The sequence below is a fragment of the Lolium rigidum genome, chromosome 4 (assembly GCF_022539505.1).
Source record: "Lolium rigidum isolate FL_2022 chromosome 4, APGP_CSIRO_Lrig_0.1, whole genome shotgun sequence".
NCBI lineage: Eukaryota > Viridiplantae > Streptophyta > Magnoliopsida > Poales > Poaceae > Lolium > Lolium rigidum.
The window spans coordinates 234,292,880-234,304,246 of NC_061511.1; the positions used below are offsets into that span (position 1 = coordinate 234,292,880).

At 42.7% G+C, this 11,367-nt stretch overlaps 1 protein-coding gene across 1 annotated transcript; it reads left to right on the forward strand.

The window, feature by feature from the left end:
* Positions 1-7,813: 7,813 nt before the first annotated feature.
* LOC124707277 (auxin-responsive protein IAA18-like) lies at positions 7,814-10,876 on the forward strand. Its single transcript, XM_047238941.1, has 7 exons — positions 7,814-8,056; positions 8,531-8,835; positions 8,942-9,110; positions 9,665-9,927; positions 10,028-10,175; positions 10,322-10,385; positions 10,557-10,876. Exons 2-7 carry the CDS (start codon positions 8,544-8,546, stop codon positions 10,590-10,592), a joined length of 972 nt encoding a protein of 323 aa, XP_047094897.1. The 5' UTR covers positions 7,814-8,056; positions 8,531-8,543; the 3' UTR covers positions 10,593-10,876.
* The last annotated feature ends 491 nt before the right edge of the window (positions 10,877-11,367 follow it).

The window sequence follows — 11,367 nt, forward strand, 5'->3', positions numbered from 1 at the left end:
CAATATGACGAGGGTAAGGTAGAATTCGTGCCAGGTCAAACGGAATAAACATGACTCTAAATGTATTTGACAACCACAAGGATTGCATGCTAACGAACAACAAAGCATGTATAAATAGCAAATTCGCACAGATTTCGAAAGGCAACATACACCATTGTCTAAGACTTATAATAAGTGCCTTATCCCTAGATCGCTCACACTTACATCCCCATCTTGTGTGGCCGGCTGGTGAGGTAGCGCTTTACCAGGCCCGACGTCGACAGGTAGAGTGATCTGACCGCGATCCACGGGGCGGCCAACGCACTCGGGAACCCGAAAGAGGTGGCTACGCGATTCAGCGCCCGGTACAGGATGAGCGTCGGGTAGAACACGGCGATGGCTAGTCGGATTGACAGGGTCGAATTGCCAGCGACAGCAACAATGGCGCAGCCAACCGCGCAATACTCGGCGATCCGAGCAACAGATGCAAGGGAAGCCATCCCGGATCGATTGGATTTTTTTCTAGCTCTCTTCTCGCAGGAGGGTTTGTGGTGGAAGCTTGCGGTGGCTGCGGCTGGTATAAAAGGGTTTCGTCAGCTTGGGATTGGGATTGAGATCGGGATCGGGCTCGGGCTCGGGCTCGGTTTTCCGGACTTCACGCATCTCAATTCTCAAAGCAACAGCACCCCTGTCCACGTCAGAAACAATCGCTCGATCGCACGAGCCCCATCTCCATGGCGTAGAGAACAGCGAGGAGCGGAGAGAGGCCACCCGGCATCACCGCACCTCCGTCGCCGCCTCTTCTCCTCGCCGGACAATCCTGCTTCACCGCCACCGCCTGGCTTGTCCTTGTGCTGCATCTCTCAGGCTCTTGGAGGCGACGGTCGACGGAGACGGGGCCAGCGAGTTGCCTGAGAGCTGCCGTCGCAAAGCCTGGGTCGGCGAGCCGAGCGCGAGCAGCGGCGGTGCTGCGGCGGTGTTCGCAGAGGCTGGGCCGGCAAGCAGTGCGCGGCGGCGGCGAGCAGAGCGCGAGCCGGCGAGCAGTGCATGACGGCCGCGCCGAGCAGAACGCGAGCAGCAGCGGTCGCAGGAGCTAGGGCGGCGAGCGCCGCGGCGCCTGTGAGGAGAGTGCGAATAGCGGCGGCGGCGCACGTAGAGTCTGGGCCGGCGAGGCGTGCGTTGCGGCGAACTGAGTGCGAGCCGGCGAGCTGTGCATGGCGGCGGAGGCGAGCAGAACACGAGCAGCAGTCCGCAGTTTGCAGCTTCTTTTCTTCCTCTCAATTTCGCCTTCCTTCTTAGGGATTACAGGTGGATAAGCTAGCATCTGTCTATCATACATACAATCAAATGATGGATTGAGGCGGTTCTTCCGAGGTAAACTTGTTCTTCATCACCTTTTTTTTGAAAAGGAGAAAATGTAGGTAACCACAACCATATATCATACTGTATTTAAAAAAACAAGAGAAAATTTGCTACGGGGCACACCAAAATATTGGATGCCTCCATCCAAACTGGAAAGCCTTGGCTCGATTGTCTTGCCCACCTCCTCGCTGGTCCGAAGAAGTTGAGTAAAATAACCGGAATAGTAGAGGCGGTTGTACCTCTCTTTATTTTACTTTCTTGTCAAATTTCTACTTAATTAATAGATTGCTTTTACCCATGCTTCAGAAAAAAAAAATGGCTCGAACCTCGAACAACCTAGCACAAAAAAAATGACCAAGACCAAACACTAGTACAGAAGCATGGAGGAGGCAATAGTCTTGCAGGCTGTTAGCTAGCTCAAACGATGGCCCAAGCGGCATGGAGGAGGAGGACGTACATAAGTATATGGTGGCAGAGGTGTCTATGGTGTTCGCAAGGCATGAAGATTGAAGAAGGTAGCGGTGCATCGTGTGGTAGGGGGAGTCCTTCAAGTCTCTCTGTGAGGATAAGGTGTGTGCATGACTGCATGCCAAGAAAAAAAGATAATAAGGGCGGTCACGCGACAAGGAACATGGTCGTTTGGGAAGCCTAGGAAATTTGTTTCGGAGATATTGCCGAGGCATATGGCTCCGGAGACAGCGTAATTGCCGATAATGCAGAGGAATCATAGTCTAGCAGTGGCATCGCCGCTGCCGACAAGTTCATATAAGTTTTCTGCGACCTGCTTGTTGACGCATTTCCTCATATGTTTGTAGCCTTCTTTCAGTTGACAATATATACATCATACGTATCCATCCTTTGAGAGATGAGCTTAAGTTCTGAAGGTGGAAAATCTAGCATCTATTTGATTTTAACACATGTGATTTTCTCTGCCAAATTTTAGTTCTATATATTCCATCTAGAGTATGCCATCTTCTGTTCTATCAACATGATATTTATATGGGATTTAACATATATGTTAGGATAGGGTAAACATGACTACAAATATGTGTTGTATCATATGCATGATTTGGATATTGGACCGTCATACTAGAATACATTGTTACAATATTTTATCGTTAACGATAAGTAAATATCCAATCAATAGTTGACATATACTTTGAATACTCAATAAATTAAGTTATTGTATTTTGTTGTACAACCAACACATATATGCAAAAGAATATTACATGAACCTTGATAATTAACTCACACACTTTTAGATCATGTGTGTTACTCTACGAGTAAATATGTGTGTTAGTCTACACTAAATGATCTACATAACCATATGCAGAACATAGCTATGGTAAAGAAAATGTTCAAAATATTGACAAATTCAGAAAATAAAATAACATGTATTATTATATTAAGTGATACATTGCTATTGAATTTGGTCAATACTTAGTCTTATATTGCTCTTGAAAAAAGGGAGCTTGACATAGTGAACAATTTATCTCTCTTTTTGGGGACATAATAAATGTGTGTACTTACGACGTAGGTATATACCGACAAGTTCATGTAATCCATAGATGGTGGCCCAACCGGGTGGCCCAGTTGCTGATTGACCAAGGTGGGGAGTCCAGTCTCGGTGGCGCTAGCCAAATCCGTATCAACATTGGTTAGCGGGTCCATAAGTGCACGTCAGGATGTACCTCATATTAGGAAAGAGTTTGTAGTTTCCAACCTGGACTTCTCCATATAAACCCTAGATCTTGGTTTTTTTATAAGCTGGACCTAGGGAGCCCTTGAGGCAGAACCAATCTTCTCATTGTAATCGCGCTCTTGTTAACCTTATAGTGAATAAACTAAGCTCCGAAGAAGGGTTTGTAAAAGAAGTGATCCATAGTGCCTGGGTGGCTAACCCAGTAGTTGTACCCAGAAAGAAAACCAAAATATTAAGAATGTGCATTATGTTCGCTTTATCTGGTATTGACCAAGTCATTGACTCGATGGATGGGCCGTGACTTACGTGTTTCCTAGACATGTATTTAGGGTACCACCAAATTCGATGCGAGAGTCTGAACAATTGGCAACTTTGTTCATCACACCTTATGGTACATAGTTCTATATTAATATGCCTTTTGATTTGAAAAATGCAGGTGCTACCTACCGTCGCACGATGCATCAATGTGTACATGACCAGATTGGTCGGAACCTACACGCCTACGTTGACGACATCGCGGTGATCTGTCGGAAAAAACAATGACCTCATCAGTGATCTTGAGGAATTCTTCAGGAATCTCTAGACATACAAGATGATAATGAATCACACGAATTGCATCTTCGGGGTGCCAACCGTAAAAGTCCTTGGCTTCATAGTTTCACACCGACAAATTGAAGTTAGCTTGAAAAAAATCAAGTTAATTCTCCACATCTCAAGACCAGTTTTCTTGAAAGACATACAATGGCTTACGGGTTATGTTGCATATGTTAGCCGGTTTTGTTAGTTGCCTTAGTGAGAAGGCAATGCCTCTTTATAGGATCTTGGAGAAATCGGACAATGAAACGACAAAGCAGATTTCACCTTGCGAGAATTGAGGAGAATTTTATCTTTCGCCCCCATCCTAGTAGCACCATACGCTAGAGAGCCCATGTTGTTATACTTGGCGGCAACAAAAAGGGTGATCGTCATCGTCATTTTGGTAGAACACAAGGAAGAAGCACACGAGTACGAAGTCCTACGATCTGTCTACTACGTCAGCCATGTCTTGACGGAATCAAATACCCTCACTACTAGGAGCTACCCTATGGAGTTTCCCTTGCTTCTCTGAAACACCTAATCACACATAGCCTAAGAAATCCATGTTCAATCATACTAAAATCATAATTTTCATTGCATTTCAGATATAAAATTACATTTGCATCAATACTCTTTAAGGTAAAAAAAATTCCATTTCCTATAAGAGGGAAGCCCAATGCTTGTTGCCCTCTACCTAAATTTATACATATCAAGTTAACTACAAAATAAATCCTATTTAGGAAATAATCCTATTTAGAATCAACCATCGAAAACAAAACATACTATGACTACATATCAACATAGTCTTCTAGTATGTCGCCAACCAGCCTGACACAAAAAATCCTGAGCGACCATCAGGAGCCGTGTGCATCCAGAAGCCATGGCATCCCGCTGCCCCTCCGGGGAAAGTAGGGCCCAAAGCTAGACCCAATTGGAGACCATATGAATAACCTGCAAGAAATGAAAAGAGACTTTTTTATTAAAAATTATATCATTTCTGATCCTCCAAATAGACCAACATAAAGCAGAAACCCCAATCCAGATAAAAGTCTTAGATTTTATATCTACTCCATTTAACCAATTACCAAAGTACCAAACATATTAGTAATATTGGTGGGAGGTGGAAAATCATAAGTGAAATTAACTGTACGCCATAAGAGCTTAGCTAAAGGACATTCAATAAAAATGTGTTGAATGGTCTTCTGTTTCCCCACAAAAAACACATTTTGTACACCCATTCCAATGACGTTTAGCTAGATTATCCTTAGTGAACAGTACTTTATTACTCATAAACCACATAAAAATCTTAATCTTAAGCGGTATTTTAACCTTCCAGAGATACTTTCTCAAAACAGGGGTATGATCACACATAACATCTTCATACATCAACTTGACAGTAAACAACCTATTAGATGTCAACTTCCAAACAAAACGATCATCCTCATCATTCAAAGTAACCATCATGAGTTTCTGGCATAATTGTAACCAGGAAGTCCATTTACTACCACTCAACACCCTTCAGAATGTAATATTCAACGGTGGTTGGGCAAGCACCTGTGCAACTGTGACATTCTTATGATGTACAATATTATACAAGGAAGGATATTGCTGAGCCAAAGAAGTACTTCCTAACCAGGTATCTTCCCAGGAGCGGATGGTCATACCATTACCCACTTTGAAAGAGCCCCTTGAAAAAACTCTTGTTTGACCTCCATCAATCCTTTCCAAAATGGGGAATCAGTAGGCTTAGCTTGTACATCCGATAACGTCTTCTGTCTTAAGTATTTGTTATGTAGCAATTCTTGCCACACCTCGTCTTCGTTAAGAAGTTTAAAGAGCCATTTACTCAATAAATATCTATTTTTGATTTCGAGAACCTCTATACCTAAACCCCCTTGATCTTTGGGTCAACATACAATGTTCCATTTTGTAAGCCGGTATTTTTTTTGTTTTCGTCGGACTGCCAAAAGAACCTAGATCTATAGAAGTCCAAACGTTTCATTACCCCAACAAGTATTTGCAGGAAAGACAACATAAACATCGGTAAGCTAGTTAATACTGAATTAATAAGAACTAAACTATCACCATAGGATAGTAACTTCCCTTTCCAGCATCCTAATTTACTCTCAAACCGTGTTTCCACCGGATACCAATCCGAATTTCTGAGTTTTTTTTTTCTAGTGGATTGGAATACCCAAGTATCTAAGGGAGTTGTCCAGCATCACATCCAAAGATCTGCTTATACTGATCCTCCTCCTCCTTTACCTTTCCAAAACAAAAAAATTCTCACTTTTATGAAAGTTAATCTTAAGCCCCGATAACTCTTCAAAGAGGCACAAAATTAATTTCATATTAAATGCTTTATTAAGGTCGTGTTCCAAGAATAGGATAGTATCATCTGTGTATTGTAATATAGAGAGTCCTCCCTCAACTAAATGTGGAATTAACCCTCCGAATTGACCATCCTCTTTTGCTCTTTCAATTAAGATGGCAAGCATATCCACTACAATATTAAAAAGCATTGGAGATAAAGGCTCCCCTTGCCTTAGACCTTTCTTTGTTTAGAAATAATGACCAATACCATCATTCACCTTCACTCCAACACTACCCCCTTGGACAAATTGTTGCACTAATCTACCCCATTCTGGAGCAAAGCCCTTCATTCTCAAAGTTTGTTATAAAAAAAGGCCATTTCATCTTATCGTATGCTTTTTTCAAGTCGATTTTAAATAACGCCCCATCCATTTTCTTAGTATGTAGCTCATGGATTGTTTCATGAAGTATGACTACCCCTTCTAAAATGTTTCTACCTGGCATAAAAGCTGATTGAGTTGGTTTTATGACTCTTGGGGCAATCCCCGAGATGCGATTTGTACCAACTTTAGTGAATATATTAAAACATACATTTAGCAAACAAATAGGTCTATATTGTTGAATTTGGACCGCATTCTCTTTCTTGGGTAGTAATGTGATCACACCAAAATTTATTTTGTAAAGGGGCAAATACCCATTGGTAAACTGAGAAAACAAAGCCATCAAATCATCCTTTATTACTTCCCAATTTGTTTGATAAAATTCAGCTGGAAAGCCATCTGGTCCAAGAGCTTTATTCAGTTCCATCTGAGAAATTGCCTCAAAAACCTCCTTTTCAGTAAAAGGAGCCGTCAAGATCTCATTCTCAATTGATGAAATCTGTGCAATATCCTGAAATTGCTCTTCAACTAGAGAAATATTTGTTGGTGTCGGTGCCCCGAACAATTTCTTATAGAATTCAGTAATATAAACCTTCAAATTATCTTCCCCAACAATAGTCCCTTCTTGTTGCTCTAATTAGAAAATTTTCTTTTTTCGGTGTTTACCATTCGCTATTAAGTGGAAATACCTCGTATTATTTCCCCCTTCTTGAATATGTTTAACTTTCGCTCTTTGGGCCCATTTAGACTTCTCTTCTCTTCTTAATTTGTTCAGACTATCATATTCCTATGTATCTATGACAACTATGCCAAGGACTCAATCTTTATAGAAATTTTCCATAATTTTCCTATGCTACCATCAAACAACTAGTTGTACCAATTCTCATAAATTTCTTTTCCATAGGTTTCAAAGGGACATGTTGTCGTATCAATCCTTCATTTTTCCTATTACTCAATTTTTCCTATCCTATGAATTAAACAAGTCATTAATATTTTTTTTTGAAACAAGATACAAATATAAACGATTATAAATACGTTGATACGCTCACTCACCTATCCTATGAGCATCCCTCAGACTCATCCGTCTGCACTTGAAATTGCCGAAATCACCACACCTAGTTAATCTTTTTTTTAAAGATGAGCATGGTCCATTTCTATTTTCCTGAGGGATGAGAATGATCTTTGAAAAGAGTCCGGGTAACTAAACATGATTATCTTCCAAAAGAAAAAGAGGAGAACGGGACGGATTCTCTCTCCCGGCGAGCCAGCGCCGACGGTGGTCCACGGCGCAGCGCCGCTTGCATGCGCAGAGATGCGCCGAAGCCATCGCTTTTCCTATTGACCAACACCACAATCGTCCGACAACAACTACACGCGCCGATTTGTTTGATAATAATAACGCATCCATCCATCCATCCATCACATCACAACACATCACCCACTTGCCCGGATAAGCGTCGCTCCGGCCAAGCCATCCGCACGGCTCACCTGGCCCCCCCTACTCCCCTTCCTCCCAATCATCCACACGCAGCACGCTACACTGTTGCTTTGGCCGAAACGGAATTCATCACATGCTCGAAAAAGAGTATATAGCGGCAGGATAGGAAGGAGAGCTCTGTAGAAGTTAGCCTAGCAGAGAATACTACTAGCAGGCCACCCAGGGAAAAGAACGGCGCCGGAAGAAAAGCAGAGTGCCGTCTACACCACGGCGGCGAGCCATTCCTCGAGTTCTTGAGCTTGGCCGGTGAGTTCTTGCTCTGCACAGCTATATTGCCATATCAGGCCTTCTGTTCTGTTGCCGGATATGAGAGCTTGCAGGTTTCCCCATCATCTTGATCTTCTGACCCACGAAATGCGTTTGACGTGAGTTGATTTGATGAGCGCAAGTCCCGTCTCTTGATCTCATCTCTCTATCCTTTTCTTTCTGGCGTTCACTTTGACATTACATCACGTTTGTTTGACACTTTCTCCAGCCTAATTAAGTTGAGTGCAAAACCCAACTTTTCAACCAAGTTCCATCCAACACATACATGCGTCAGTTCCTCTCGTCGCTTCCAAACTCTTCATAGTATTATATAGTAGAGCTAGCTAGAGTGTGTCCGCAGTGCTGCCGAGGCCTTTAAAATTGGCTCTCGAGTTCTTGCTCACCTCATCTCAACGACCATCCAAACCCAAATATATTTATATGCAAACCTTTCTTTCCCTGTGACTCACGCAGATCATCAAGTCCAATGGAGCAAGGCTCTAAGGAGAGAGGCCTCCCTCCCCAGCTGCTGAACCTCATCCCGGAAGAGAGGGACTGGAAGAAGGTCAGGGAAGCAGGAGATCATGGAGGCAGATCATCAAGAGCCGGAGCAATCTTCGCCGACGAGGACTTAAAGCTGGAGCTCAAGCTTGGCCTCCCCGGCATCCAGCGTGAACAAGATGGAGAGAGCTGCTCAGCGCTCTCCATCGGCTGCCTCCCTGCGCATTCAAGGCTGGCAAAGAGAGGGTTCTTCGACACCGTTGAGGCCAAACCAGAAGGTACATAGAGAAAGTGAAAACATGTACTGCACTTCCGATTTTTTAAGTTCAGTTGAGCACTTGTTCCTTCTTTTTTACACGTATATGTTCTATTGTGTGTTTGAAGGCTATGATCAGAGGCACCGGGACAGGGAAGGATGTTGGAATGAGTTAACATTAGGAGGAGGTGAAATGTTGTCCGGTGAGAGGAAGAAGAAAGGGTGCTGTCCCCCACCACCACCATCATCACATGGCTCAGCTGCTGCTGTGCGCAGCAGCAGCAGCCCCCAGGGGAGGTAACGATCCATGGACCTCATACTCTGCCTTTCCTGTTTTTATTTCTGCTGTCAGTTGTGGATCAACCTATGATGGTCTATTCTTGTCATCATGTATGGGTGACTACATATTTAATGTGTCTGTGCCAGATTCAGGTTTTATGAGGAATTCAGTTTTTCTCTTCTTGGTTCCTGCTTACTGAATCATACAGTATGAAATAAGCAATTTTTGGGGGGCATTGGGTTTAACTCTCGCTACCGAGTAAGGATGAGATTAAAGTAGGCACTATTGTAACTTGAAGAAGTAACCTTTACTTTGTCAGTTAACAACCATTACTTTGCTTAAAGGAGGTTGTCTTTTAATCAACCATGCAGTTGCTTTCTCTGAATAGTTCTTTTGATTTTCACACTGCTTTTCTTGGTTAATTGAGCATCTGCTTTCCAGCAGTGCAACAGTGTGCTCATTGAATATTGATGATCACTGTAATTGTGTAGCATGACTAACATCAACATTTGCATATAAACTCACCTGAACTTGAGAACTAAATACTAAACAGTGATCTAATGTGATGCAGAGCTGCTGTTCCTCCAGTGGTCGGTTGGCCTCCGGTCCGATCCTTCAGGAGAAACCTCACGAATGGGACTTCATCCAAGCAATCCCCCGAGAGACAAAACGACGAAGCTGCCGACAAGGTGAAGTTAATCTGCAAGAAGAGACCGCTCGTCAAAATCAACATGGACGGGATACCTATCGGAAGGAAAATAAACCTTACAGCTTACGACAGCTACCAAAAGGTGTCATCTGCCGTTGAAGAATTGTTCTGTGGATTTCTTGAAGGTACAAATTATATAACCAGGCCACAGAAAAAAAAAATCGAACCATTTTGAGTAGTGAAAATAATAATGGGCTAACTCCTCTGCACTTGGTTCTTCTGCAGCCCAGAAGGATCTATCTTGTGCTGAAAGCGGAGAGCGGAGAGCAGAAGAGAAAATATTTTCAGGCTTGCTGGATGGAACTGGCGAATACGCTCTAGTGTACGAGGATGATGAAGGAGACAGGATGCTAGTCGGCGACATACCATGGAGGTAAGCTCTGACTGTTCATCCAACTGTATTAGCACAATGCTGGATTTTATGCAAGTTGACAAGTTATTCAAGAAATTTACTGGAGAAGATCAATGGAGGCACATATCATAAGTATTGCATAACAAAATGCTTCTAACTCTTTGCAGTGTGTTTCTTTCGACCGCGAAGAGACTGAGGGTGATGAGGAGGTCAGAGCTTCCCCTAGATCTGGTAAGTGTAGTGCCACTTCAAGTTGTATGACTTTCCTTTTGGGTATTTGCAAAACTCCTCGCCGGCTATACATGGATCAAATACAATGCAGTTGTATTTTGTTTAAAACCATGCTGCTTTTCATTAATTTCCTCATATGTTTCCCTCATTTTCTCCCATGTTCTTTTCCAGATTGGAGCTAACTCAGGGAGGGTAGCAGATTGCTGAAATGAGGATAAACTGAATTTGCATGGTGCAAATTGCAATTCATCACATTTTTGGAGATCGCCGGTCTTTAGCTTGCAGAGATGAATCTAATATGGAAAAAAATGTACCCAGTTCAGGATGTAAATTACCCTACTCTTTCTCGAATGTAGTGTTCGTCAGTGCAATTCTACATGTTTTAGGTTTATCAAAAGCGCCGAAAGTGTATCAACGTGCTGTGATAACTTTCTACTGGGGCTGCACTGCAGGATGGAAATCTAATGATAAGATCACAATGGTGCATGACTTGTCGAGTTGTTAGCCGCTGCAAACGCAAAAGTGCAAGTGAACAACTATGTAAATTAAATGCTGGTAGTTCATCAATAATGGAGGCTGGAGCAGCAACACCATGTGGAATTTCCTACTGTTAGGGTGTGAAGTTATCCACCCCCTTATTTGTATAAACCTAGCGAAAGAACTTTCTAGATTATTTTCTTATCAAGAACAAACAACGAAACCAGAGAAGATGGTACCAAATAAGTAATCACCATCCTGTCACAGAAGTGGCATCACTGGGACTGAACTAACCACAAGCTAACTTTTCATCGTAGCTTTATGAGTTATTGATGAAATCAATAATTCATTGTTATCCTTGCAAGGTGACCATGCCCATTGCTATCTCCGACAGCAATAGTTACCAAACAAGCTTTCAAAAAAAATAGTTACCAAACATGGAAGAAGTATGAAGCCTATCCGGGGAATGCGCATAATATGAGTTGCTCTCAAAAGGCACAAATGG

Excerpts from the sequence above, each read along its gene's own strand:
- LOC124707277 (XM_047238941.1), top strand. The coding sequence starts at position 8,544 with ATGGAGCAAGGCTCTAAGGAGAGAGGCCTCCCTCCCCAGCTGCTGAAC. Across the intron at positions 9,111-9,664 it reads AGCAGCAGCCCCCAGGGGAG|AGCTGCTGTTCCTCCAGTGG; the intron begins GTAACGATCCAT and ends AATGTGATGCAG. Across the intron at positions 10,176-10,321 it reads GTCGGCGACATACCATGGAG|TGTGTTTCTTTCGACCGCGA; the intron begins GTAAGCTCTGAC and ends AACTCTTTGCAG.